Source organism: Moschus berezovskii, chromosome 12, assembly GCF_049115385.1.
Source record: "Moschus berezovskii isolate FMDL1 chromosome 12, NW_MosBer_1.0, whole genome shotgun sequence".
NCBI lineage: Eukaryota > Metazoa > Chordata > Mammalia > Artiodactyla > Moschidae > Moschus > Moschus berezovskii.
The window spans coordinates 16203652-16227720 of record NC_142471.1 but is presented as its reverse complement, the minus strand read 5'-3'; the positions used below and the strand labels follow the sequence as shown (position 1 = coordinate 16227720).

General features: G+C 39.5%; 1 protein-coding gene across 12 annotated transcripts in view; it reads left to right on the top strand.

Moving 5' to 3' along the window:
• The window catches only part of ANK3 (ankyrin 3), a 765692-nt gene that overhangs the window by 515240 nt on the left and 226383 nt on the right, over window positions 1-24069 (top strand). For all 12 annotated transcript variants that reach the window (XM_088841902.1, XM_088841899.1, XM_088841900.1 and 9 more), the window contains 3 exons: window positions 830-928; window positions 5966-6151; window positions 8047-8145. In XM_088841902.1, the coding sequence (XP_088698028.1) occupies window positions 830-928; window positions 5966-6151; window positions 8047-8145 (384 nt within the window). The remainder of the gene's footprint in view (window positions 1-829; window positions 929-5965; window positions 6152-8046; window positions 8146-24069) is intronic.

Here is a 24069-nt window from a genome sequence, read left to right as displayed (position 1 = left end):
TATAGTTTGAAAAATATCTATTTTGGTATATATATCTTGCAATAAGTTCTTTTGGTAATATTGCAGTATTTTACAGATGTGAAATACAGTTTGTTTCAGAGAACATTTTTACTAAGAAGCTTAAGATATATCCATGCATTTATTTCCAAGTTCCTTGGCAGTTGGGCACTTTCAGACAATGATGCACAATATGTCTTTGCAAAAAATACAAGGAAGGAAGCTTACAAAAAGTAGACCACTTAATTAAATTCTACTTTAAAACTGAAGTATACCCTTTTCAAACTGGTGTTCTTTCTTTTGCTCCAAGTCACCTCATCTGTGGTAAGTTTGAAGCTGTATGAAATTAATATAAATTCCTTCCAAAGCTGGAACTATTTCAGGTGCTTAATTTTATGTAAAAGTATTACATATTTTGTTTAGGGGAAATAATTATTGCTTGGGATAAAAAAACTCATTGGGACCATGACCAAATGTGTTTTTCTTCGTATCTTCATGATATCTAATAAAACTCTTTACTCACGGTAGACACTCAGTAAGTGGTTAGTTAAATGGATACACATGTTTAACTAAACTGGAGGTATTGGTATGAATTAGACTATTAGCTATGAACCACACTCAAACTAGAATTATGAAGTATAATTAACAATTATACTTCATAATTCTGCTTAAACTATCATGCTCAGGTTTTGTAATATATAAAAATATATACATTAAAGTATTATAAAAAGTATTATGTGTGAGCATTTCCTGAAACATGTAATATCATCAGTACAGTAGAAAGATAGATTAGCTTTAAAAAACTACAAACATTTAAATTCGTGTTTTGCAGAATGGTTTCACACCATTGTATATGGCAGCCCAGGAGAACCACCTGGAAGTTGTCAAGTTTCTCCTTGACAATGGTGCAAGCCAGAGCCTGGCCACAGAGGTAAGACACTTTGGTTCTCTTTGTGGGTGAGTTCACATGTTTATAGGGATTTTAGAGACCTGAAGTTGATTATCATTGAGAATCTGTCCTACTGGTATTTCATTACAGTTGTATATTAATGTGTGGGCTCATAAGTTTTTATGAAATACATTAGAAAAGTCTAATGTTAGTCTTTCAAGAATCTTCCATGCCTAGTTACCCTTTCTGCTCTTAAATGCTTCACTCTACCCTATAACTGAGCTATTTGTTTACTATTTACATAATTGCTTGAGAGTACTTTTCGCCTTCTTACAGTTTTGCATCAAAGGCAGCCACTGTTTTGAAATATGTTTTTGTGATAGAACATAAGTTTTAAATGTTTTTTTCCAAATTTAAGTTAGCATAATTATAATTATTGGATTTGCTGCTGCTGCTGCTGCTGCTAAGTCACTTCAGTCGTGTCCGACTCTGTGTGACCCCACAGACGGCAGTCCACCAGGCTCTCCCATCCCTGGGATTCTCCAGGCAAGAACACTGGAGTGGGTTGCCATTTCCTTCTCCAATGTGTGAAAGTGAAAAGTGAAAGTGAATGTATTTCTAAAGTTAACTAATTAGATTTAACTCATACTTCTAAACAAAACTAGTATACATTTTTGAATAGTAGATAAAAGCAGCCTTTAAAAAAACATTTGCAATCATGAGTTATTAAAAATAAAAAGTTATTTAAGTCACGATACTATTTTAGGTGATGTAGTTTATTTTTGAAACTAATCTGGATAGCAGATTGTGATCCCTTGAAGTGTATCACTGGAAACCTATTGCTAATAATAAAGGACTACTGCTTGTGTACTCTTTATTTTTAACAAAAGAAAGAAATAGAACAGGTGTAGGCTTATCCCTGTCATAAAGCCAAATTCTCTGACTTTCATTCTGAAGTGTTTCCTGAATGACACAAGAAAGATGTATATCATCAGGATTATATGCACAGGGATTGCATATAACCTTGCCCAGCTTTTGAGACCCTGCCTTCCAGGAAAACCAGGAGATAAATGAAGAGGCAGTTCACACACAAAAATATACAGATGACCACAAATGTATGAAAATACCTCATCCTCCCTTATAATCAAATAAAATTTAATTTATTAATCAGATAGAGAATGAGATCCATTCTTTAGCCCATGAGATGAGGAAGAAATTCAAGGGGTAGGAAAAACTGCAGCTTAACTACTGTACTGGTGACTTTGACAACTGGTTGCAACACTTTTGTAGAACATTTAGCAGTAACTATCCAAATTATTATTTATACACCTTTTTGCTTAGCAAGTCCACTTCAAAGAGTTTATATGACATTATATGTTAGAAGATAATGCAAAAAATAGTTATTGTATAAGAAACAGCAACATAATTAGTAGTAACAATTTTTTAAAAACCAGGAAGAACCAAAGGGGAAGCTATTGGATAAATATTGCTTTACTTAAACAATAAAATACACTATTAATAATGAGGCAAGACTCTATGTACTAATACAGGAAAATGTCCATAGTGTACTGTTTCCAATGGTTTATTCTGAGAATTCGGAGAGAGCCTTACTTTTCATTTCCTAGCCTTTAGTTCTCTTGGGGATTTTTATCTTGAGAATGGATTTTTTTTTTTTTAAATAATAATATCCTTAGAGCTTGGTAATAAATAATGAATGGCTGATGGCAGAGTAACTGACATTTGTATGCATAGAGCAGTGCCTCTCCTCACACTGGGGAGAAGGTAACCTGTGTGAGTCCCCCAAATATGATATGCGGGCCACATCATGCTTTGCAGGGAGCATGGGTATGGGAACCAGGGTTGTTGTAGAAGAGAAAACCCCTTCCTGTTTTTGGATGGAAATACTATGTAATATAAATATCCTGATAACAGCAATTCTGAAGTACTTTTTCATTTGTGAAGGACAGGTAGTATTCTTTTTGTAGTCTGTGATGGGCAGATCATTGAGTGTCTCTCCTTTAGAACAAACATAAGGCCAGTTTACCATTTAAAGACTATAGAATTACCTTGTCAACTAATCGTCAGTAACTCACTGGTTCTCTGTTTGTGTTTTTTTAAGTTTTCAAGCCCCCACAAAAGGCACTACAACTGACTAAAAAGGAATATATGAGATCCTCAAACAACTAATTCAGTCTTTTAGCAGGAAGATAGATAGATATAGGTAGATATGTAAGTAGATGGATAGATAGATATTTGATAGATTTTTTTTTTACTGCTTTATATTAATTGACTTTCAAAGGTTTTTTTAGCTTTAAAAATATAAATGAATGAATTAGTGTTCCAAGAACAAATCACATCCATGTCTTCATGAGGGATTTGGTGCCATCACTACGTAAACAACAGCTATCTAATTATCTAGAGTTATTTGAAGCTTTGACTGAATTTTTATCTCTTGGATTATTAGTACTAGAGAATTAAAAGAACAGCAAGAAATAAGATGTTTCATTCACATAATGTTCTAATTACAATTTTGCTTTCTTACTAGCAATAATATTGGTGTCATTTATACAGAAGTCTGTGTTTACAGAATGAACAGTAATGAGCAATGAAAGGATTCCTTAGATGAAAAAATTTAATAGAATTTTCAACTTATTAGATGATATGATATTGTCATGTTCCTTCAATACAATTTTTTCCGTATGTTCCTTGTATATGTGTATGAAGTCTTTGGCATGGTTGTGTTTTTCAAAACTTTTCCTGTATTACTGTGTACTCTGTATCCTGTCTTTCCATGTATATTTTCCTTCTTTGGCTAATCAAGATTTTGAAGCATGAGGTAAATTTATTTGTTCACTTATGGCATGTATTATGTGCCAGATACTCCAAAAGGCAGTGAGGGTACATATGGAGCTTCCATCATATTTCCTTTCGGCTTGTATTTTTCTCTTAAGAATAACTGCATAGAGCAAACTAAACCGTTTAAACTTGGTTTGGAAACAAAATCTGGAGCTGCTAATTTTAGCTATTAACACCTTAGGACTGGTATCTTTGTGTCTTTAATTGGTTTATGCAAGAAGCACATTCTTGTCAGTGCTAATCGTCTTAGCTGCAGTTGATTTTCCGGTGCAAAATAGTTTCCTTTAAGTTTAGGCCCTGTAGATTAAAACATTCCTATGGGTGGAAATGTAACCACTTTATTTTGCTGCAAAACAGAAGTGAGCTGTCATTTTTACCCCTTAGATTTTGCTCAGGTTTTAAAAGTGAGGTGCAACATTAACTCTTATTACACAGCTCTTTCCTTTCACCATTCCATTTTTTAGATGTGTTTTTCTCTTTTGTGAAAGTAATACATTAGGTAAATGAGGAAATATAATAAAAAGAGAAAAGAAAAAGCCACAGTTAGTTGTCCCTAGAGATAACATTCTGTTTATCCATCCAGATTTTTTTTTGTCCAAGTTCACAATATGCATGTTTCTCTTAGTGGAAATGAGATCATGTATTTTCATGGTTATGATAATTCCTTTCCCCATAACATTAAATCACACTCTAACCTTTGTACTTTAAGTATAACCTGTGATATTGTTTTGGTGATGTCTAGGTTGTATCCAACCTTTATTATTAATGGTTGCAGAGAATGTCCTTCTGATTACATTGATGCTTATCCTCTTCCTCACTTGGGTCTTCCTGGAGAAGTTGAACAGACCAAGTGTAACTGCAGCCAGATCTTGAAGCTTGGAGTGTAGATAGAATTTGTGTATGAAGAGCAAAGAGGAGGACATTTCAGAGTGGAGCACATAGCCTGAGTTCAGATGCCAGGTTTGAGACAGCAAGGAGAATGGAGATTTATACAAGATTTATACGAGAAGGGCCTGGGCAATACTGCCACTTAGGTGCTTGGGGGCCGATATTTTACAATCCTTGAATATGAATATACTGATTTGCGTTCAGCCAAACAAGTGTGAGGAGCACGTACCTGTTTTCCAGCAAGGAAAACAATGGTGAAAGTGATCTTCTAGGAAAACCAATAAGACATGAGTATGCAAGTAACTATGTTCTTTCTTTTTCCCTTACAAGCACTCTTCCCTTAGAGCAGTCCTCGATTTGTACCACAAGGAGTATTATTTGTGCTACAGATAATAAATATTATTTGTACTACAGATAATAAATATCATGATCTGAATAGAATAATAAGTAACCTACTCGCCAGCTGTCTAGCAAAAATGACTTTGAAATGTTCTTTTGAGTGTGCGATAATTAAAGTATTGCAGATTTAAAATTTGGGAGCCAGTCTTAGGATAGTCAAGGGCCTCCCAGGTGGCTCATTGGTAAAGAATCCACCTGGGAGATGCAGGTTTGATCTCTGGGTCAGGAAGATCCCCTGGAGAAGGAAATGGCAACTCACTCATTCTTAATTGGGAAAGCCCATGGACAGAGGAACCTAATGGGCTATAGTCCGTGGGGTTGCAAAGAATCAGACACAACTTTGCAACTAGGATATTCTCCTCTGTACTTTCTTTTTTATGGTGAGTAATGCTAGATTTTCCAACTGCAATGAAATCTGTAACTGTCTTCTCTTTGTCAAGTCCCAGGGTAATACAGTAGGAAGACTAAACGTACAGATATGTGTGTATGTCTGAATTGCTTCTAGTCATGTTTTATCAGATCCGTTCTTTTATTGGTCAGAGAAGCCAAGTCTTTCGTGTATACCTTCCTTAAAACAGCAATGAGTATAGTTCATTAATTCACATACAGTAATTGAGTACCAAATATACACTAGGTTACAAGCTATAGTGATGAAGCAGACAGGATCCTCTAGGCAACAAGGTATTGAATAAAATAGTTTGAACATAATGATGGAAATTTACCTTTAAAATATTTTCTGTTTTGATGTGTGTGTGTATATGTATATATGTATATATGTATATATTTTTAAAATATCTTTCCATATATGTGTGGAACGAGTTGAATATGTCAGCTTTAATAACTGTGAACAAAAATTGACCCTCGATCACCTTCTTATTTGTTAATCAAGAAGAAAATATCCATAGGGACCAATCTTGACCCATAATCTCTTTGCAGGATGGCTTCACACCATTGGCAGTAGCTTTGCAACAAGGTCACGATCAAGTAGTGTCACTTCTGCTAGAAAATGACACAAAAGGAAAAGTGCGTCTTCCAGCTCTTCACATCGCTGCCCGAAAAGATGACACGAAAGCCGCTGCCCTGCTGCTGCAGAATGACAACAATGCGGACGTGGAGTCGAAGGTGAGGCCCTGGGAAACACACTCGTCACACGGCATCCTCCTCTGTTAGGCACCCAAACGTGAAGAACGCCTGGGCTCCCTTTGGGCATGCTTACGCCAGACACTTAACTGCGCTGAAAGGCATCAAATCATGCCCCCAAGTCATCCAGTTGAAGGCGCAGCACCCCTCCCCTTGGCGTCAACAGCTGGGAGGGACCTGTGGGTGCTGCCCTATGTGTGCTGATGGGTGGCCACCTCAACAGAAATCGATCGAGAGACACCCCATAATGTCCTTCCTTTGAACATGCATTTTTAATGTATTGAGCACTTCAGTTCCAACATCAAGGTGCAGAATTATAAAATGCTAGCCGCAGTGTGTGCCAAATAAAGTTCTGGCTGATATCTAAGACGGTAGGCAATGCACTGAGTATTGATCAGCTGCAGAAGGCATGCCAGCAGCCAGAGTCCCAGCCAACAGCTCGCATTGTCTGGACACACTTTACGTGCACGTGTCTGTGACGGAGCCGCGGCTTGTGGGATAGGCCATCGCGTCGCCCTCATTCAGTCTAGCTTTCTTTCTGTGCCTCCTGTGCTGCCGTTAGAGCCTCCATCTGCATTACTTAGCTGCCATGAGCTTTCTGCCATCCGGGATCACCGATAGCAGACTAACCGTTCATTTTTTCCTCCTCTTTGCTTCCAAATGTGTTAACCTAGATGGTGGTGAATAGAACAACAGAGGTATATATATGTGTATATCCGTGTACATTTGATCTCTATCTGCATCATCATTTTCCCATTCCTTAGTGCTGCTGCCTCATTTCTTTCCCTTCTTCTTTGCATTGCCTTCTGTAGGCTAGATACCCGCTTCCTACCCCAACCCTGAAAGTAGCATGTGCCAGAGGAGATAGTAGTTTGATTACCAGGGCTTTCTGCAGCTGAACCTGCTGTTTGAAAGGAGGAGTATTAGGCATCCTTGAAACTTAAGAGTACTGCAATAGAGTCCTGTGACATGAAGCATCTTGACACTTCTTGAGAACCTTCTCAGCTCTACCTACAGCTGCAGACAACCCTGTCATTCTACTCATCTAGGATTGAATCTTTAGATTTCTGCATGACACTCGCCCTCAGTGGTGTCAGCAAAATGAAAGTTCCCTCGGAAGGGTCCCCTGTGACCCACCCTTGACAAGAGTCAGTCAGACCGCTAGCATGGCTGAGAAGCTTGCTGACGACTTAGAAATGCATCTAGTTCCTGTAAGGTTGAAATCTTTGGGGACTAAGTAAATCGCTGCATGTTTTAGCATTTTTCAAGGAAGTAAAATGATCTTGGTATGAACAATCCAGAAAAATGGGCATTGAATAGGCATTTGCTAATAAAGAGACCAGCTTGTCAATTTCTTTATGAAATGCATTCACCATGATTCAAGACCAATTGTAATAGCACCTCTTCCCCCCAAATTGCTTTTATCATTAAAATTGGCTTTTACTGTTGGCTAATTTGACTCTATATTGAATATTTAATACTAGTGAAATTTTGACAGTTTCAGTGGACACTTCTACCATGAATAATATAAAACAGTGGTACTCATCGAATGTTCTGTGAGCTATCAAGATATTTCTTGTCACCCCTATTTTAACTTTTGGACATGTTGGCTTCTGTGTAGTTCTGCTCCCAGATTACAAAAATGGCTCAGTCTCCACCCTTGGTTCCTCCCTGGCTATTCCTTTCCCTGTGAGTTTGGCATCCCTCTGATATCCTATGAGCAATTGGCACTAATGGAAAGAAACCTAGTACAGAATGGAATGCGGACCTCAGCATATTTTGCTTCCTCGTTTTGATCTGGGCAGGGTTGTGGTATTAATGTGTCAGACAAGAGGCCAACAGGGATCAGTTGAACGTCTGCTGTGTTTTCTTTCCAGAGTGGCTTCACTCCGCTCCACATAGCTGCTCACTATGGAAATATCAACGTAGCCACATTGCTGTTAAACCGAGCAGCTGCCGTGGACTTCACTGCACGGGTAAGAGCGCTGCAATCTGACGTGCCCTTAAAGCATTTGAAATGATTCTTAACCCTACTCCCTCAACATGAGGAGGAGGTCAAGCCAGATGATCTCCAAGGGTCCTCCCAGTCAGTGGAAGCCATGTTTTTCTACTTTTCCTAGTGCATTTTCTTGCTTGTAGACAGGTATGCCTATTTTCTAGCAGGAAAAGAAAACCAAGATCGGAAGTGGGGATGGGGTGTGTGATAAATAAGTGACATGTTGAAGATGTGATTTAAATAATCACATCTGGAAACTACAAGCTGTGCCTCCAAGCTGAAATTTGAGTGTGTTTGAAATGGGTCTGATAGCACAGAAATCAGGGTCTTGATCTTCCAGATGGGAATGAACTGGATTTGAAGCCCAAATCTCAGAACCCAAATAATAGAGGCCACCTTTTGCTCTTATCTTCTATCCCCTATAAACTTTGAGAATGTGTAACAAGATTCTGTAACCCGAATAAGCTCATATTCATAGCGAAAGGAATTACAGTATCACATGTACCCCTGGACAGCAACTCAGACATCCAGAGTAATAGGGCACTGAATGTAGAAACCAGTCTTGGGCTGGGCTTGATCGTCAACAACAGTATCATCAGACATAGAAACAAAGTAGGAAGCAGAATATAGAAGTGGTTGGATGTGGTGACTCAGGATTCAGACTCCCTGGGTTCCTGTGTTGGATTTAACTTTTCTTTCTGTGTCCATCACTTTCCTCATTGATAAGATGAAGTTAACGTGGACTGTGAAATTAAACAACAAATCGTAATAATAAAGTAACATCAGCACTCCTGCACTGGGTCACTGAGAAACAGGAGAATGTGGAGAACACTTAGCACAGCATCTGACACATCATCACCAGCAGCAGCAACACTATGATTTTGAACATAGTATTTGAAGTATTATTTTTGCTAAAAATCTCACTTGTTAGGGGAGAAGTGGCAATAGACCAGACAGGGAGAACGATCATAATACTAGTACTAGCAGTGAAGCAGATGCCAAGCTGAGCATTTTTATTTCATGTATTCTTATGTCAAGAAAAGTGTTTTTGTCCCTGTTTTACAGAAGGGGAAGCCAAGACTTAGAGACAAGAAATAGCTGGTCCAGATGATAGAGCTAGCAAATGAGAAAAGGCAGAATTTCAGCCCCAAAGCTTTTCACCCCTCCAGTCTTCTGTCTCACTCTGATGATGTTAGGGGTTCATTTTTCTCATCCTTCTTATAATTCATTAGTCCTATAGAAATTAATAAGAACTAACATTGTACTAACATAAAAGCTATTTCCTATCCGATTGTTTTCAGTCTGCTAAAAGCCTTTATTAGTTTAAATAAGGCAGTTCTTGTCACTCTAGAGCTGTATATGTTCTTATTGCATTAATAGCATCCTTGGGTTTCAGCAGACCCAAGGGCTTGTGTGACATTTAGAAGGACAAAGTTAAGCACTTCTTTCAGTCATGTATAAACAGGCCATGCCGATGTGAACAAACCTTGTGTCTGTAAGATGCATTCTTCTGGTTTCATTTCTCTAACTCAAAGAAAACCTCATTAAGTCACATCTTCTAATTAGGACATTTAGAAAATTTGTGTCAGGCTAGTGTTTGAAGTTTGTCTGGGTGCCATTGTTCAGAAATTTCCTGATGCTGCTGAAAATAAGAAGATTGGGACAATGTTTAAGCAATTTAAGAGGACAAATTACAGTATTTTCAGCCTCCTTCAAGCAATTCCAAAGCACCATTTACATTAAAACAATGACTATGGTAATTACAAATAATGCTAATTTATCGATTAAAGATCAGTGGAGACCTCAGACCATTGTTGTTAACCTTGTTTGAATTACCATATGTGATTTAAGATAGTTGCATTGTACTTTTGTTTAAAATGTTAAATTTCAGACCTTTTGCTGATTTAAAAAAGCATTTACGCCCAGTCATTCCTAATTAGTGAGGCCTCATAGCATTCTGAGCTGAAGGCTGCGGCAGAATTTGATTGTACTTACTAGGATGCCTGGACTGTTGCTCTACCAGAAAGCCCAGTGGCTGATGGATGGCTTGCTATAGGAGGTCTGAGCTGGACTGGTCTTCATAAAGAGCTTAATCAGAGGCAAGTACCGGTTGCCTCCACAAACACATTGTGGGTTCCAAATCTCTAGTAAGATTATGTAATAATCTGGCATCTAGCCTTTTGTGTTACAGAGTCCTCTCCCTTCCCAGGTCTTCCTAGGTCAGAGTTCTCTCAGGGATGTAGCAGAAACAACAGGTGAAAGGAAGATGCCCTGGAACACAGATGGGATCCGATTTTGCCTGGTCAAAGCAAAAAAGGATCAGTAAGCCTCAGTTTCTGAGAACTAGCTGCAAATCATAACAATAAATCATGTTCTTCGGGAACCAGGTTGAGATAGAGGTATTGATTAGAAAGTTAGAGGTCAAGTTAAAAAACAACAGCAGCCACCATTGTCTGAGGGAGGCCATGATATCTGCTTCCTGGCCGTGACAGATCACTGAAGAAAGGCAGATACAGTCTTGAGGTTCTTTATGGGCTGAGAGCATGACCTCGAGAATGGATGGCTACCTGCTGGCAAAGAGAAGTGGGGTTAGCAGTGGGGAATCACCCTTCTGGAATCATTTCCTGCATGCAGTCCACATACATGTCCAAAGCCAATAGGAGGCAGAACCAGACATGGTGTGCCTAAAGGTAGAACACAATAGGATGGATTGCTTTCTATGCTTCTTTGCAGTGCTAGCTAATTTAGGCAGCAAGAAAGCAGATCCTAGCCAGTGGTACATGTATACCCCTAGTATCAGTGATGGTAACTGCTTTGCAGCATACTTACCTGTTCCATTAATCCCTTTCCTTAGATTTTTATTATGATGTAAATTTTGACTTTTGTAATTCTGTCATGTATTATGTAAGATATCCTTTCTGACATCTTAAATATTTCCTTTTGGATTATCCATGGAGACCTGTCCAGCCTCGTGCATCTGCTGCAGGGAGTAAATAGAGTAAGTGCTGAATACTGCAGTGCAGCGTCAGCACACTTTGCTGTCTGCACTCGTGTGCTCAGATGGCCTTGACACCATCTGAATTTATGCATGACCCTTGCTCTCTTAGCAAATTATCCCAGCTCTCTTGGGAAAGAGAATGTGACTAAGACACACCAGAACTGCTACTGATTGTCATTCCTGTCAGGAGCATTTATGCACTTTAGTAAGTAAAAGCCAAATTACATTATTGGAGGCCTGCAAAATTCCTTTTTATTGATTGAAGAAGATAGATGAATACTTTGCTGGCTAAGAGTTTTTTCATCAAATGTAATGGACCACCTAACTTAATCTTCACTCTTGTCATTGACCTTTCTCTTGTAAATTACTATTTACCTTCCCATTTGGGGAAGATAATTGAATAAAATATCCTTCTATTGGTCTTGGTATGTAGTACTTTTTGGTTTTGATCTCTGAAAGGATTAGGGATTTTATGTGTTTGAGTGTTACACCTCATTTGTTTCCAGAAGGATTTCAGGAGGTTTACACAGTAAGACATGTAAGAATGAAAAAGGAAAAGTAAATGTTACCAACCAGCTAGAAAAGACTAGTGAATACAACTGGAGAATAAATGTAGTCTCTAAGGACTTTGATACATAGAGTATTAATAGAAAGGGAAGCATGGGTTATGTAATTTTCACTTTTTGACAAAGAAAATCTTAATTATCTGTAGAGTCACTTTGTGTGTAAAATAACTCAAATACAATTCATGTACCATGTGAATCCTTCTGTTAAGAATAGTGAGTTTGGGGGGCTTCCTTGCTGTCCAGTGGTTAAGACTTCTGTGCTTCTGTTGCAGGGGGCATAGGTTCAATCCCTAGTCAGGGAACTAAGATCTGCATGCCACACAGTGCAGCTAAAAAAACAGAAAAGAAAACTTAGTTAAGAATGATGAGTTTTATAGTTGATACTATCTTTGGTAACTACATTTCAAAATGTTCAATTCCTACTATCCTATACAACCTAAATCTCCATCTGTGAAGGCGCCTAGTCCAGGGATGCTGAGAGACTGTGGCTCAGCTATTGAGCTGTGTGATGTCCTAATTGCATGTGATAGATCTTGGCACGTGTATCACAGTTAACATGTCCGATTGTACTGCCTTTCTAGATGTTTTGAACAGTTTAGCAGAGGCTTGGCCACTTTTGGAACTCACTTAAGTCATAAGAAAGGCTACTTTATTTGGTTAAAGTGAGAACAGTGGTTTTAGACAGTTGAACTACTAATCCCATTAATGGTAACATACAAGTGTCAGATTTTACATTCTGCCCAAATAAGAGGTCAACATGGGGGGCAGCACGATGTCTATGGATAAACATTATCAGGAGATTTCCTTTCTCAGTTAAATTCCACCTAGCAAACATTAAAGCGCTTCTGCGGAAGTTGAGACTCAATTAACCCACTGTCCTGATGCTATTAAATTGTTGAGGCCCCAAAATGCTCAACCATACAACACAGACTCTCCCCTAATTCTTTAATAATGTATGTGATTATCTGAGCAGTCCTATTCAGGCTTACATAGGAGTATCATGAAGTCGGCCTCCTGCACCCTGAGTTCCTCAAGGACAGATTTATGTGTTACTACACATTTTGGAATTCCTGGCATGTAACCCAGCACCGAACTGAACTGAGCTGAACCCAGCACCTAGCACTGGGAAGGACTATTATATTGGGTGGGCCAAAAAGTTCATTCGAGGTTTTCTGTAACACATTATGGAAAAATCTTAATGAACTTTTTGGCTAACCCTGTATTTATTGAATTCAAGAATGAACAAACAAATAACTTTCAGGCCTCCTTATCCACGACTCCTGGGCACCCAGTACCTATTTAAACCTGCTTTCTTCAAGCCCCAGTCCTCTTCCTGGTCTGTCAGAATTTCAGACTGAGCTTCAACATGGTGTCAGGGTCCCGCTTCCCAAACTGATATGAGCTGCATTAAGGGAGGCGAGAGATCCACAGGATTCTAATAGAGAGGTATAGGCACGTGCACCAAACCCAGGTATTGACTGTCAGACACTGAGGGGCAAGTTGGTTTCAAACTGAGCAGCCTAGTTGACCTTGGAAGACAAACCTAGGACAAAGGGTTAGTCGCCAAGAGCCGCTGCCGAGCTTTGTTCGGTTAAGGGTGTCTGAGGTAGCACCTCAGTTTATGAGCTGTCAAGGCCACTGCCATACAGAGCTAGGAACGGACATCAGCTACTCAAACATGGAGAAGGAGAAGAGTTGAGCGTAGCTCCAGCAGGAAGGTGACTTTTTGTCGTGTTTTTATAAGGGTCCAGGACTTCTGGAGACTTTGCTGTGGTTTGTGTGGCGCTGTCATTGCAAATACATTAAAAAAATATATTTTCCTGCATTCTACAGTCCTATTTTTCTAATAGATGTCATTCATTAACTTGGGTTGAGCCCAAACACACACACACATTCATTTTTATTGATATGTGTTTTCAAATATAATACAGTATTTATCTCCTAATATAGACTCAATAGCATTAAAGATACTTTTTTAATGGGTTATATAAACCTCCTTTGGAATGAAGATGAAGATTGGGGAGCACTTAGCAAAGGAATGTGTTATGGGAAAGTCACCATGTGGCTAATTCATGAAGCATATTCTTGTTGCCATGGTGATACTAACATCTCAGGAAGAACAAAACCAGTAAGGCAAGGGCAGAGTGGTGGGGGAATAGACCTTTTGTAGAGGATTGCTCTAAGCACGCCATGCGCTCTTATTTCCTGCCTTTTCCATTGAATTCCCCAAATGCCACATCAAAGGAGGTTTGCCTATGTAATTTTTTAAGGGATATTTTTATCTTAAATCCATTAGTACATTGGAGCTTATTAACATCTTACTGTGTGGTTTGGGATCTGTGTTGTTCTTTTTTGGAAAGGTGACGTTTCTAAGCTGTAGCAACCTGAGGTGAGGAGCAGCGTCCTCAGATACATGCGGGAGCCCTGGCTCTCATCCTGGCTGTGTCATCATTCATTATCTGGTCCAGGGCAAGTCTCTTCACCATCCAACTGCAGTTTTCCAGTCGCCAGATGAGGGAGAGATCAGTCAACTGCACGCCCTTCCCTTCTGCTCTACCACCTTGTCTGATAGTGATGGAGGCCTTTCCCAGTAGAGAGTCGGTGTAGAACAGTGTCAAAGCAAACAGCACGGCAGTCAGACTGCTGGAATTCCACACTGGTACTGTATCTTAGTTCATATGCTCCTGGGCAAGTTATGTATGCTTCAACTTTATTATCCACAAAATGGGTCCAGCAGTAGTAACCAATGCACAGCATCATTGTGACTGACCACATAAATTGCTCAGCCTGCGGGCCAGTGTCCTAGCCACATTTGTGGCATTGGTGATTAATGCTTGCCTCCTCAAGGGGACCTATCACTGTAAGACACGTTCACCTGTCAAGTGTGACCCGTGTCAGACAAGTGGTGCCATGGCTACTCTCTCAAATACTTCCAGAGCTGGTCAGAAACTATGCTTCCCAGAATGTTGGAGTTACATTGTTTGCATCCATGCTTGTCAGCGTGAGGAAGTCTGCCTTTGCCAAGCCATTGATATGATATTGTTTGAGACAGAAAGAATACCAATACAAAAACATCACAGAAATTGGAAAGTACGTATTTCCCCATATTTCACTTTTCCTCTTAGAGTATACGCCCTGCTCCCTACAGTGCTGCTCTAGAATTGTTGCTCTGAGAACATTTTTAAATGACCCGAATAAATCCTATTTTGAAATTCTGTGAAATAAAGTTCTATTAAGGTAGGAGTTAGCAGGGCTCATTTTATTCATTTGCACTTTAAAAGGGAATTATTCATTAACTGTAGAATTTTCATTTCCTCCAGTGAGTGCAAATAGCAGCCGAGGGCCACTGCACCGCCCCCCACCCCACCCCTGCTGAACATTCGGACCATTGTTCACACTCCCTGTTGTCAGAAGGTACTCTTGGATGAACTCAAGTGCAGCCTTGCCTTTCTCCTGGGCATCATAGTTCTTCCATGAGAAAGTCTTGTTCTTCTTCCTCTGGTGGTTTGAAGAATATACAGGAAGGGTGAAGGGACACTTAGAGGGAAGCATTTAGGACTTTGCAGAACCAAAATGTTGCAAGAGGTGAATTTGGGAACACATGCACAATCATTTAAAGGCTCTTTCCCAAATCAAAGTCGTAGGTTGCAAGAAAACAAGTTCAGGTAGGAGATCAGCCTGTCCCTGCGTAGTTGAAAAAAAAATTGAAAAGCTAAGCTGGGATGGATGTAAAGGGATTAGAGTGAACTCCAAGAACTGGAGACTGAGGCCCATTTGTACGTAAGAAATGAGACTGGAGATGAATGGTGAGTTCATGCCAGTGGGAGGGACTCCCTGAAAACCCAGTTGGACTGAAGGTACTGGTCTGGATCCTGAAGGTGGAAGGGTGTAATTGCAGGGCTTGGGGTTGGTTTATTTGTTTGTTTTTAGATAATCAGCATAATACATTTTGTAAGTTTGAGGTACAAAAGGTGTTTGTTTATATATTACAATCCAATTACTACAGTATTATTAGTTAATAGCTCTGACATGTCACACAATTATTTCTTTTGAGGGTGAGAACAGTCAAGATCTAGTCTCAGCAACTTTGAAGTTGGTAATACAGTATTGTTGACTGTGATCACTATTCTGTGCATTAGATCTCCACAACTTATTTATCTACTATTTGCAAGTTCGTATCTGATGCTGGGAAAGGTTGGGGGCGGGAGGAGAAGGGGACGACAGAGAATGAGATGGCTGGATGGCATCACCGACTCTGTGGACATGAGTTTGAGTGAACTCCGGGAGTTGGTGATGGACAGGGAGGCCTGGCGTGCTGTGATTCATGGGGTCGCGGAGAGTCAGACACAACTGAACATCTGAACTGACTGACTGACTGACCTATAAACAACATCTCTCCAACTCACCCACCACCTCCATGCCCTAGTCCCCACCATTCTGCTCTCTGTTCTTAAAAGTCATTGCAAGACTTTAAATGGAGAAGTGGAATGATGGCTGGCATGTAACAGGAGAGGGCTGGGATGGCTAAGCCCCCTTCAGAGACATCTCCATGCCAGTAACAGTGTCCCAACCAGAATGCCAGTGGAGCCAATGCTGTTCCTTCAGAGACAGCACTGCTGGATTGATCATCTTTCTATAGCCGAGAGATGGAGAGATAGAATGTCCCCAGATGGGGAGGAAGGGCCTAGCAGTTCGGGCTCACTCTGGGACTCCTCTGCAGAGGGCATCAGGCTTCCCCTATGGTACATCCCTCAGAGTGGTTAGACTGGGAGACCCTGAAGGTCTTTTAGTTCTTATTACTGAGAACTGAAATATGAGATGGAAATAACTTATCCAAAATTCAGATCAATAGCTTTCACTTCTTACTAGGTACTGCAGTAAGTTTCCTATACATTATTTCATTTATTCCTCACAGTCATCCTGTGAGATGCGGGTATGGGTTTCATTTTACACCAGAGAGAAAGAAGTTAAATAACTTCTGTTTCAATTAAATCATACAGCTTCAGAGTGGTGGAGCTTGAGCTAAGAACAGCAAACTAAGTCAGTCAAGTAAAATTAGACAGTACAAACAATCAAGTAAAATAAACCGCATTCAAACTATGTAGTTCATAATATTCCAGCATTGGAGGAAGTGTGTACCAAGCTTTGGATTTAATCCAGGGTCATCCCAGGAAAACCAGAACTGACAGTAGCCTTTCCTAGATCGGCTGGCTATTTGTTCTCTGTCTGTGCCAGTTGCAAAATGAATTCAATATATTTTTAAAGACTTTGAAGGTTTTTTTTGTTTTTTTTTTTTTCATTTACTAAAAAACTCATCACATATTTAAAGATGTTTTAATTGAAAGACTGTGAAAGTGTTAGTCTCCCAGTCATGTCTGACTCTTTGTGACCTTATGGACTGTCGCTCACCAGGCTCCTCCGTCTGTAGGATTTCCCAGGCAAGAATACTGGAGTGGGTTGCCATTCCCTGCTCCAGGGGATTTTCCCTACCCAGAGATAAAACCCAGATCTCCTGCATTGCAGGCAGATTCTTTTCGGTCTGAGCCACCAGGAGAGCCCTAATTGAAAGATTAGCAAACTTAAGAACTGACAAATGATCAGATTCATTTTTAAAGATAATGCATTCACATTTCCACTACATTTTATTTATCGTCTCTATCAGTTCTGCATTGTTGAATTCCTAATGATCATGCTTTGAAATAGACTCTTAATACTCAAAGACTTAATGGCTATATGACAAAAAGGTATCATACATTTCCCTCAGGTGATTCTTCTGATCAACCATATTAAACAACATGGACTGAGGCTGTGCTATAAAGAAAATGTTTATATAAATTGTCTAAAGTTGAGTCACAGAAATCTCATTAATTATTTTGCTTGTAACAACTACCTTTATATTTATAAGTCCTTAATATTATAACCTTGAATTTCTATCATATTTGCAGCTTACAAAATACTTTCCTAGAGTGCATCATTTGAGTCCCACAAGAATAGGTAGTTTTACGGATGAGAACTGAAGTCGCAAGAAGTTCCTTGCTCCAGATCCTACTGAGCATAAGATGGAAGAATCAAACATTTGAATCAGAGCTTCTAACTCATTTTTTATGCCTCGGTTTGTGACCATCAGCCCCTAGCTCAGTGCCAGATGGAACCTGAGGCTGGAATGTTGGCCTCCGGGTAGCTGGGGTCTTCATTGTCCCCGGAGGAGCTCCATCTCCTTAGAATAAGAACATTGCACATAGATAAGGCCACTTGCAGTAAACTGGCTTTTTTTTTTTCTTATCAGTCCATCATTCTTTAGAAATTTCAAAACCATTATTTCCATTTTTTAAGATGTTTGAAACTTCAGCAAGAATCTGATTTATTGGAAGGCCAAATGAGGGCAGGATAGCTGAGGGACTAACAGTGCCATGGTCACTGACATCTCCAGACCCTGCAGAGTGACTTACTTTCTGGAAGGGAAAGAAAAATATTCAACACAGAAATTAGTTTCAGATTTATCAGAAATGACATGAGTGTGGAAAATTTATAACTATAAGGTACCTTCATATGTTTGTTTTTAAGAAATTTTACTAGAGTAAAAAGATAGATTGTTTTAAAGATGGACTAGTTAGAAAAAAAAGAGACTGTTTTAGTAAAGTTGCAGCATTCTTTAGAAAGATTCCTGGAAATCTAATATCATTAACTCATTTTTAGTAATTAAACATTTAAAAACAACTTTCCTCAATGTATAGAAAGCAATTTATTATTTGATAATTGAATTTTTCATCCGCCCTTTGGTTCAATTACTATATGTCCCTCTAGTCTTAGATACTTACGGCAGGGAAGGGCTTTCTTTACTATCATCACGAGCAGGCTCCTTTTTACTCAGCACTAATAGTGACGTAATTAAAGAAATATGAGATCCATGAGTTCTTTAAAATGTCAGAGTTGAACTAGCCACTTTCTTAGAGACTGAATATTTTTATAGCTTTCGTTTGTGTGTCTGTGTATGGTGAAGGGAAGTATATCATCTATATGTAGGGTGCCAGGCAAGGAGAATGGGTTTCTCTGGTGGCTCAGTGGCAAAGAATCCATCAGCCAATTCAGGAGACACAGGTTCAATCCCTGGATCAGGAAGATCCTCTGGAGAAGAAAACAGCAACCCACTCCAGTATTCTTGCCTGGGAAATCCCATGAGCAGAGGAGCCTGATGGGCTACAGACCATGGGGTCGCAAGAGTCCACCATGACTTAGCGACTAAACAACAAGCAAGGAGGATGGGCAGCTAATGCTCAGAAGACCTGAACTTCTTGATGGGTTTTGGGCAAGGGGTTTTAAATGCAACATCAAGGGTGAGGGTTGCAAGGTGTGTGATCAACTTATGGACACTCTTCTGTTTGGTTTTTGGTGAGGTAGCAGAGTGAGGTTAGAACCAGAAGACTGATGTTTTATAGCTCTTTCCTTTTGGTTGGAAATTGTCTGCAGGCAACATTTTGAGTATAGGGACTATGCTACTTGGATTCAGAGCTAGAGTTGGTGTTTGCTCACGTTGGAAGAGACTCACTATCTGGATATATTTGTCCCATATGACCGACTGGAAAGAGCCAGCACAACTTTTGGAATCACAACTCAGCTTCACAACCCAACTCTGGCATTTTCTAGCCATGGGACCTGTAGCTCCTTTCAGCTTCACTAATTGCTGAACTGTGAATACGAGTTAATAGCATCTCTTTCATGGGTTGTCGTGGAGAATAAATGTGGCCATGTATGCCTCATTAGGCCTGCACCAGGTAAGAGCCTAGTAATTGGTGGAGTTTGTCTTTTGAGGTTTTTTTTTTTTAATGAAACAAACTTCATTCTCAAGTAAAATGAAGAGTTGCTTGGTCTAAATCAGTGCCTGTGTGCTCAGTCATATCCAACTCTTTGTGACTCATGGACTGTAGCTGCCAGGCTCCTCTGTCCATGGGATTCTCCAATCAAGAATCCTGGAGTGGGTTGCCATTTCCTTCTCTGGTCTAAGTCAATAGGTATCACTTTTTTAGCAGAACTCTTTTTTATTTTTTCTAAAACATTATTACAGGATCAAAAGGCAGTTTTGATTTCAAAAATATTTCAATTCTCAGTGGCCAACAATTTTTCATCATTTATGGAATTATGGTTTCTTCCCTCATAGCTCAGTCAATAAAGAATCTGCCTGAAATGCAGGAGACCCAGGTTTGATTCCTTGGTTGAAAAGATCTCTAGAGAAGTAAATGGCAACCCACTCCAGTATTCTCGCCTGGAGAATCCCATGGATAGAGGAGCCTGGCAGGCTACAGTCTGTGGGGTCACAAGAGTTGGACACTACTTAGTGACTAAACTACTACTATGGAATTATGGAAACCCTGAAATGAATACTAAAAAAAAAATTTTGAAAGAATATATTGAACATCCATTAGGATGGCTACTATCAAAAACAGGAAGGGAGGGAGGAGGGATGAAAGAGGGAAAGAGACAAAGGAAGAAGAGAAGGAAAGAAAGTTGTTAGCAAGGACATGGAGAAATTGGAACGCTTGTGCTCTATGGAAAAGTAAAATGCTATAGCTGCTAGGGAAAAGAGTTATAGAGATTCCTCAAAAGGTTAGATATAGAGTCATAATATGATATAGCAATTCCCCTTCTAAATACTATATATATATGTATATATACACAAAAGCTTTGGAAGCAGACTCTCAAATATTTGTATACCAGGTTCACAGCAGCATTATTCACAGTAACCAAAATGTAGAAGCAACCCAAGGGTCCACTGACAGACAAATGAATAAACCAAATGTTGCATATACGTACATACAATGAAATATTGTTCAGGCTTAGAAAGGCAGGAAATTCTGACATATGCTACAGCGTGGATGAACTTTGAGGACCATATGCTAAGTGAAATAAGCCAGTCACAAAAAGATGAATATTGTATACTGCCATGTGTATATGAGATAACCAGAGTAGTCAAATTTAGAGAGATAGGAAGTAGAATGGTTTGACATGGCCTGGGGAAGAAGGGAACAGGGATTTGTAATGAGTACAGAGTTTCAGTGTTGCAAGATGAAAAAAGTTCTGGAGGTTGGTCACACAACAATATGAATGTACTTAACACTACTTCAGTTCAGTAGCTCAACTGTGTCAGCAAAGTAATGTCTCTGCTTTTTAACATGCTGTCTAGATTTGTCATGGCTTTTCTTCCAAGGAGCAAATGTTTTTTAATTTTATGGCTGCAGTCACCATCTGCAGTGATTTTTGGAGCCCACGAAAATAAAGGCTGTCACTGTTTCCTTTGTTTCCCCATCTGTTTGACATGAAATGATGGGACCGGAAGCCATGATCTTCATTTTTTGAATGTTGAGTTTTAAGCCATCTTTTTCACTCTCCTCTTTCACTTTCGTCAAGAGACTGTATAGTTCCTGTTCGCTTTTTGCCGTAAGGGTGGTGTCATCTGCATATCTGAGGTGATTGATATTTCTCCCAGCAATCTGGAATCCAGCTTGTGCTTCATCCAGCTCAGCATTTCACATGATGTACTCTGCATAGAAGTTAAATAAGCAGGGTGACAGTGTACAGCCTTGACTCCTTTTCCAATTTGGAACCAGTCTGTGGTTCCATGTCCAATTTTCTAACTGTTGTTTCTTGACCTGCATACAGATTTCTCAGGAGGCAGGTCAGGTGGTCTGGTATTCCCATCTCTTTCAGAATTTTCCACAGTTTATTGTGATCCACACAGTCAAAGGCTTTAGTATAGTTAATGAAGCAGATGTCTTTCTGGAATTAAGAATTTTCCACACTTAGTAATTTAACACTACTTAGTTGTACATTTAAAGGTGGTTAAACATAGAAAGTTTATATGTATTTTACTAAAATTAATTTTTTTTCATGTAAAGCATATACTAGAGATGTAAAGACAGTTCCAAAACCCAGTCAGCCCTAACATCCAGTGATACAAACATAGAAGATGAGTTTGTGATTGAGAGGAGAGTCCAAGACCAGTTTCCATCCCAGTTTCCATCCCAGTTTTCCTGCCCCTCAGGAAACAGGCAGGATTGTGTATATGACAGACGGTATAGGTAAGAAGAAGGAGGTGTGAAATATTTACTCTAAAGATGCTCTGTATTCCCCCACTACTAAATCATTTGCAGAACTAGAGGGAAACCTGGCAGTATCTTATCTAACTTGATGATGAGCCATCATCTATTAATCCAAGTGAAAGCCTCTGACAGTATTAATGATACACTGTCTCACATTATCCTTAGAAAAAAATAAAACACTTGAGGTCTTCAGAGCAGAAAAGATCCAAACATTCAGAACCTATTTCATAACAAACATCCAGTATCCAAGCATTTGCTGCCACTTTCTGGGGGGCCCAGCACTGTCTGGCATCTACTCTGATGGAGTTTGGTTGGTCTCTCTGGGGAGTGGGGCTAAGGAAATGTCAGTGACATCAATATCTCAGCATCAGTCTCAGCAAGATCTGTGTGGACTTAATCTTCTTATCCATAAAGCACAGAGATATAAGAGTTGATGTAGACTGAGCGAGCAGTGAGGAAATCTAGAGAAAAGAAACAGACTTGATGCAAAAAGGCTATTTCATTTAATTAGAGCTTGATGAAGTAAGAGAAAACTGGACTTTGACTAACAGTGGTGGTCATCTTAATGATGATTATAGTATAAGGGGCGTTTCTGAGTGTATTTATACTTGTATTAAAAATAGGCCATCTAAAGCTGAGTTTTGTTGCTGTTAGAAAACACCTACTTCTATATTAGACTGCAAAGGCCAGGATCTTTTCTTACCTTATATTCCATTGTTTGAAACATTCCTGGATATAGCCTTGAATTCTCAAATCCTTATCACTGAAAGAATCATTTGTTTGCATGTGTTTATGGATTTTTTTAAATATTTTAAAAAATTGAAGTATAGTTGATTAACAATGTTGTTAATTTCTTTTCTGCAGCAAAGTGACATATTTTTTCATTTTCTTTTCCTTTATGGTTTATCATAGGATATTGCGGAGAAGGCAATGGCAAGCCACTCCAGTACTATTGCCTAGAAAATCCCATGGATGGAGGAGCCTGGTAGGCTGCAGTCTGTGGGGTCGCTAAGGGTCAGACACGACTGAGCGACTTCACTTTCACACATTGGAGAAGGAAATGGCAACCCACTCCAGTGTTCTTGCCTGGAGAATCCCAGGGACGGGGGAGCCTAGTGGGCTTCCATCTATGGGGTCACACAGAGTCGGACACAACTGAAGTGACTTAGCAGCAGCAGCAGCAGCAGCATAGGATATTGAATATAATTCCCAGTTGTATACAGTAGGACGTTGTAAGCCCAATTCTCATTCTCTGTCTCCCCTATCTAGCCTCCAGGTTGTTTTATGGATTTCTTAAGGCGTGAAAAAGTCAGGCATTCTTATACAAACAAAAAAGGAGGCATTGATACATATTACAGCATGGATGAAGTTTGAAAACATGCTAAATAGAAGAAGCCAGACACAAAAGGCCACATATTGTATGATTCCATTGGTATAAAGTGTTTGGAGTCGGAAAGTCCATAGAGACAGAAAGTAGATTAGTGGTCACCAGCGGGTTGAGGGGACAGAAAAAGTGACTGTTTAATGTATGGGGTTTCTTTTGGTGATTGTTAAAAAACACAATTCAGCTGAGTAAATTTGAAGATTTAATTGCCTTTCCTCAACAACGATTCATGAATCAGTCAGCATCCCATCTAACACATAGAAAGGTGCTCCCAGGAGCTGTATAGAAGAAAAGACATTGATAGGCAGAACAGGGTGGGGAAAGGATGTTTCTAGCAGAGAGTGGACTGTTCCAGGCAAGCTCACCTTCCTTTGGGAGAAGGCTGGTGTCCGTTAGGCAGATTACCTCCCTAGTGCTGACCAGGTAGTTCCAGATTGACTGGTTAAAGGTCACGTTCCTGGGAGACTCTGAACTACAATTGGTTAGGTCTTAAGTCTTGGTGGGTCTTAACACTCTTATGTGTTAACATAAGTCATGTCTGTTTGGGGCCTGTTTTTTCTTTTTCTAACAGAAAGATGAAATGTTCTAAGTTGATACTGTGGCTGCACAACTTTGTGAATATACTAAAAAACCGCTGAATCGCACGCTTTAAAATGGTCACCTTTATGGTGTGTGACTTATATCTCAGTACACCTATTATAAAAATAAAGTATCCGAGAAGACTTGCAGTTGTCAGAGAGGAAGAAATTTTCCTCTATCCTTCTAGGTTCTTCTGGATGGACTAAAAATTAAACTGACGTGGGACAGATTAACAGGAGGAAATCAAACAAAAGTTTAATAATACGTGTACATGGAAGAGACC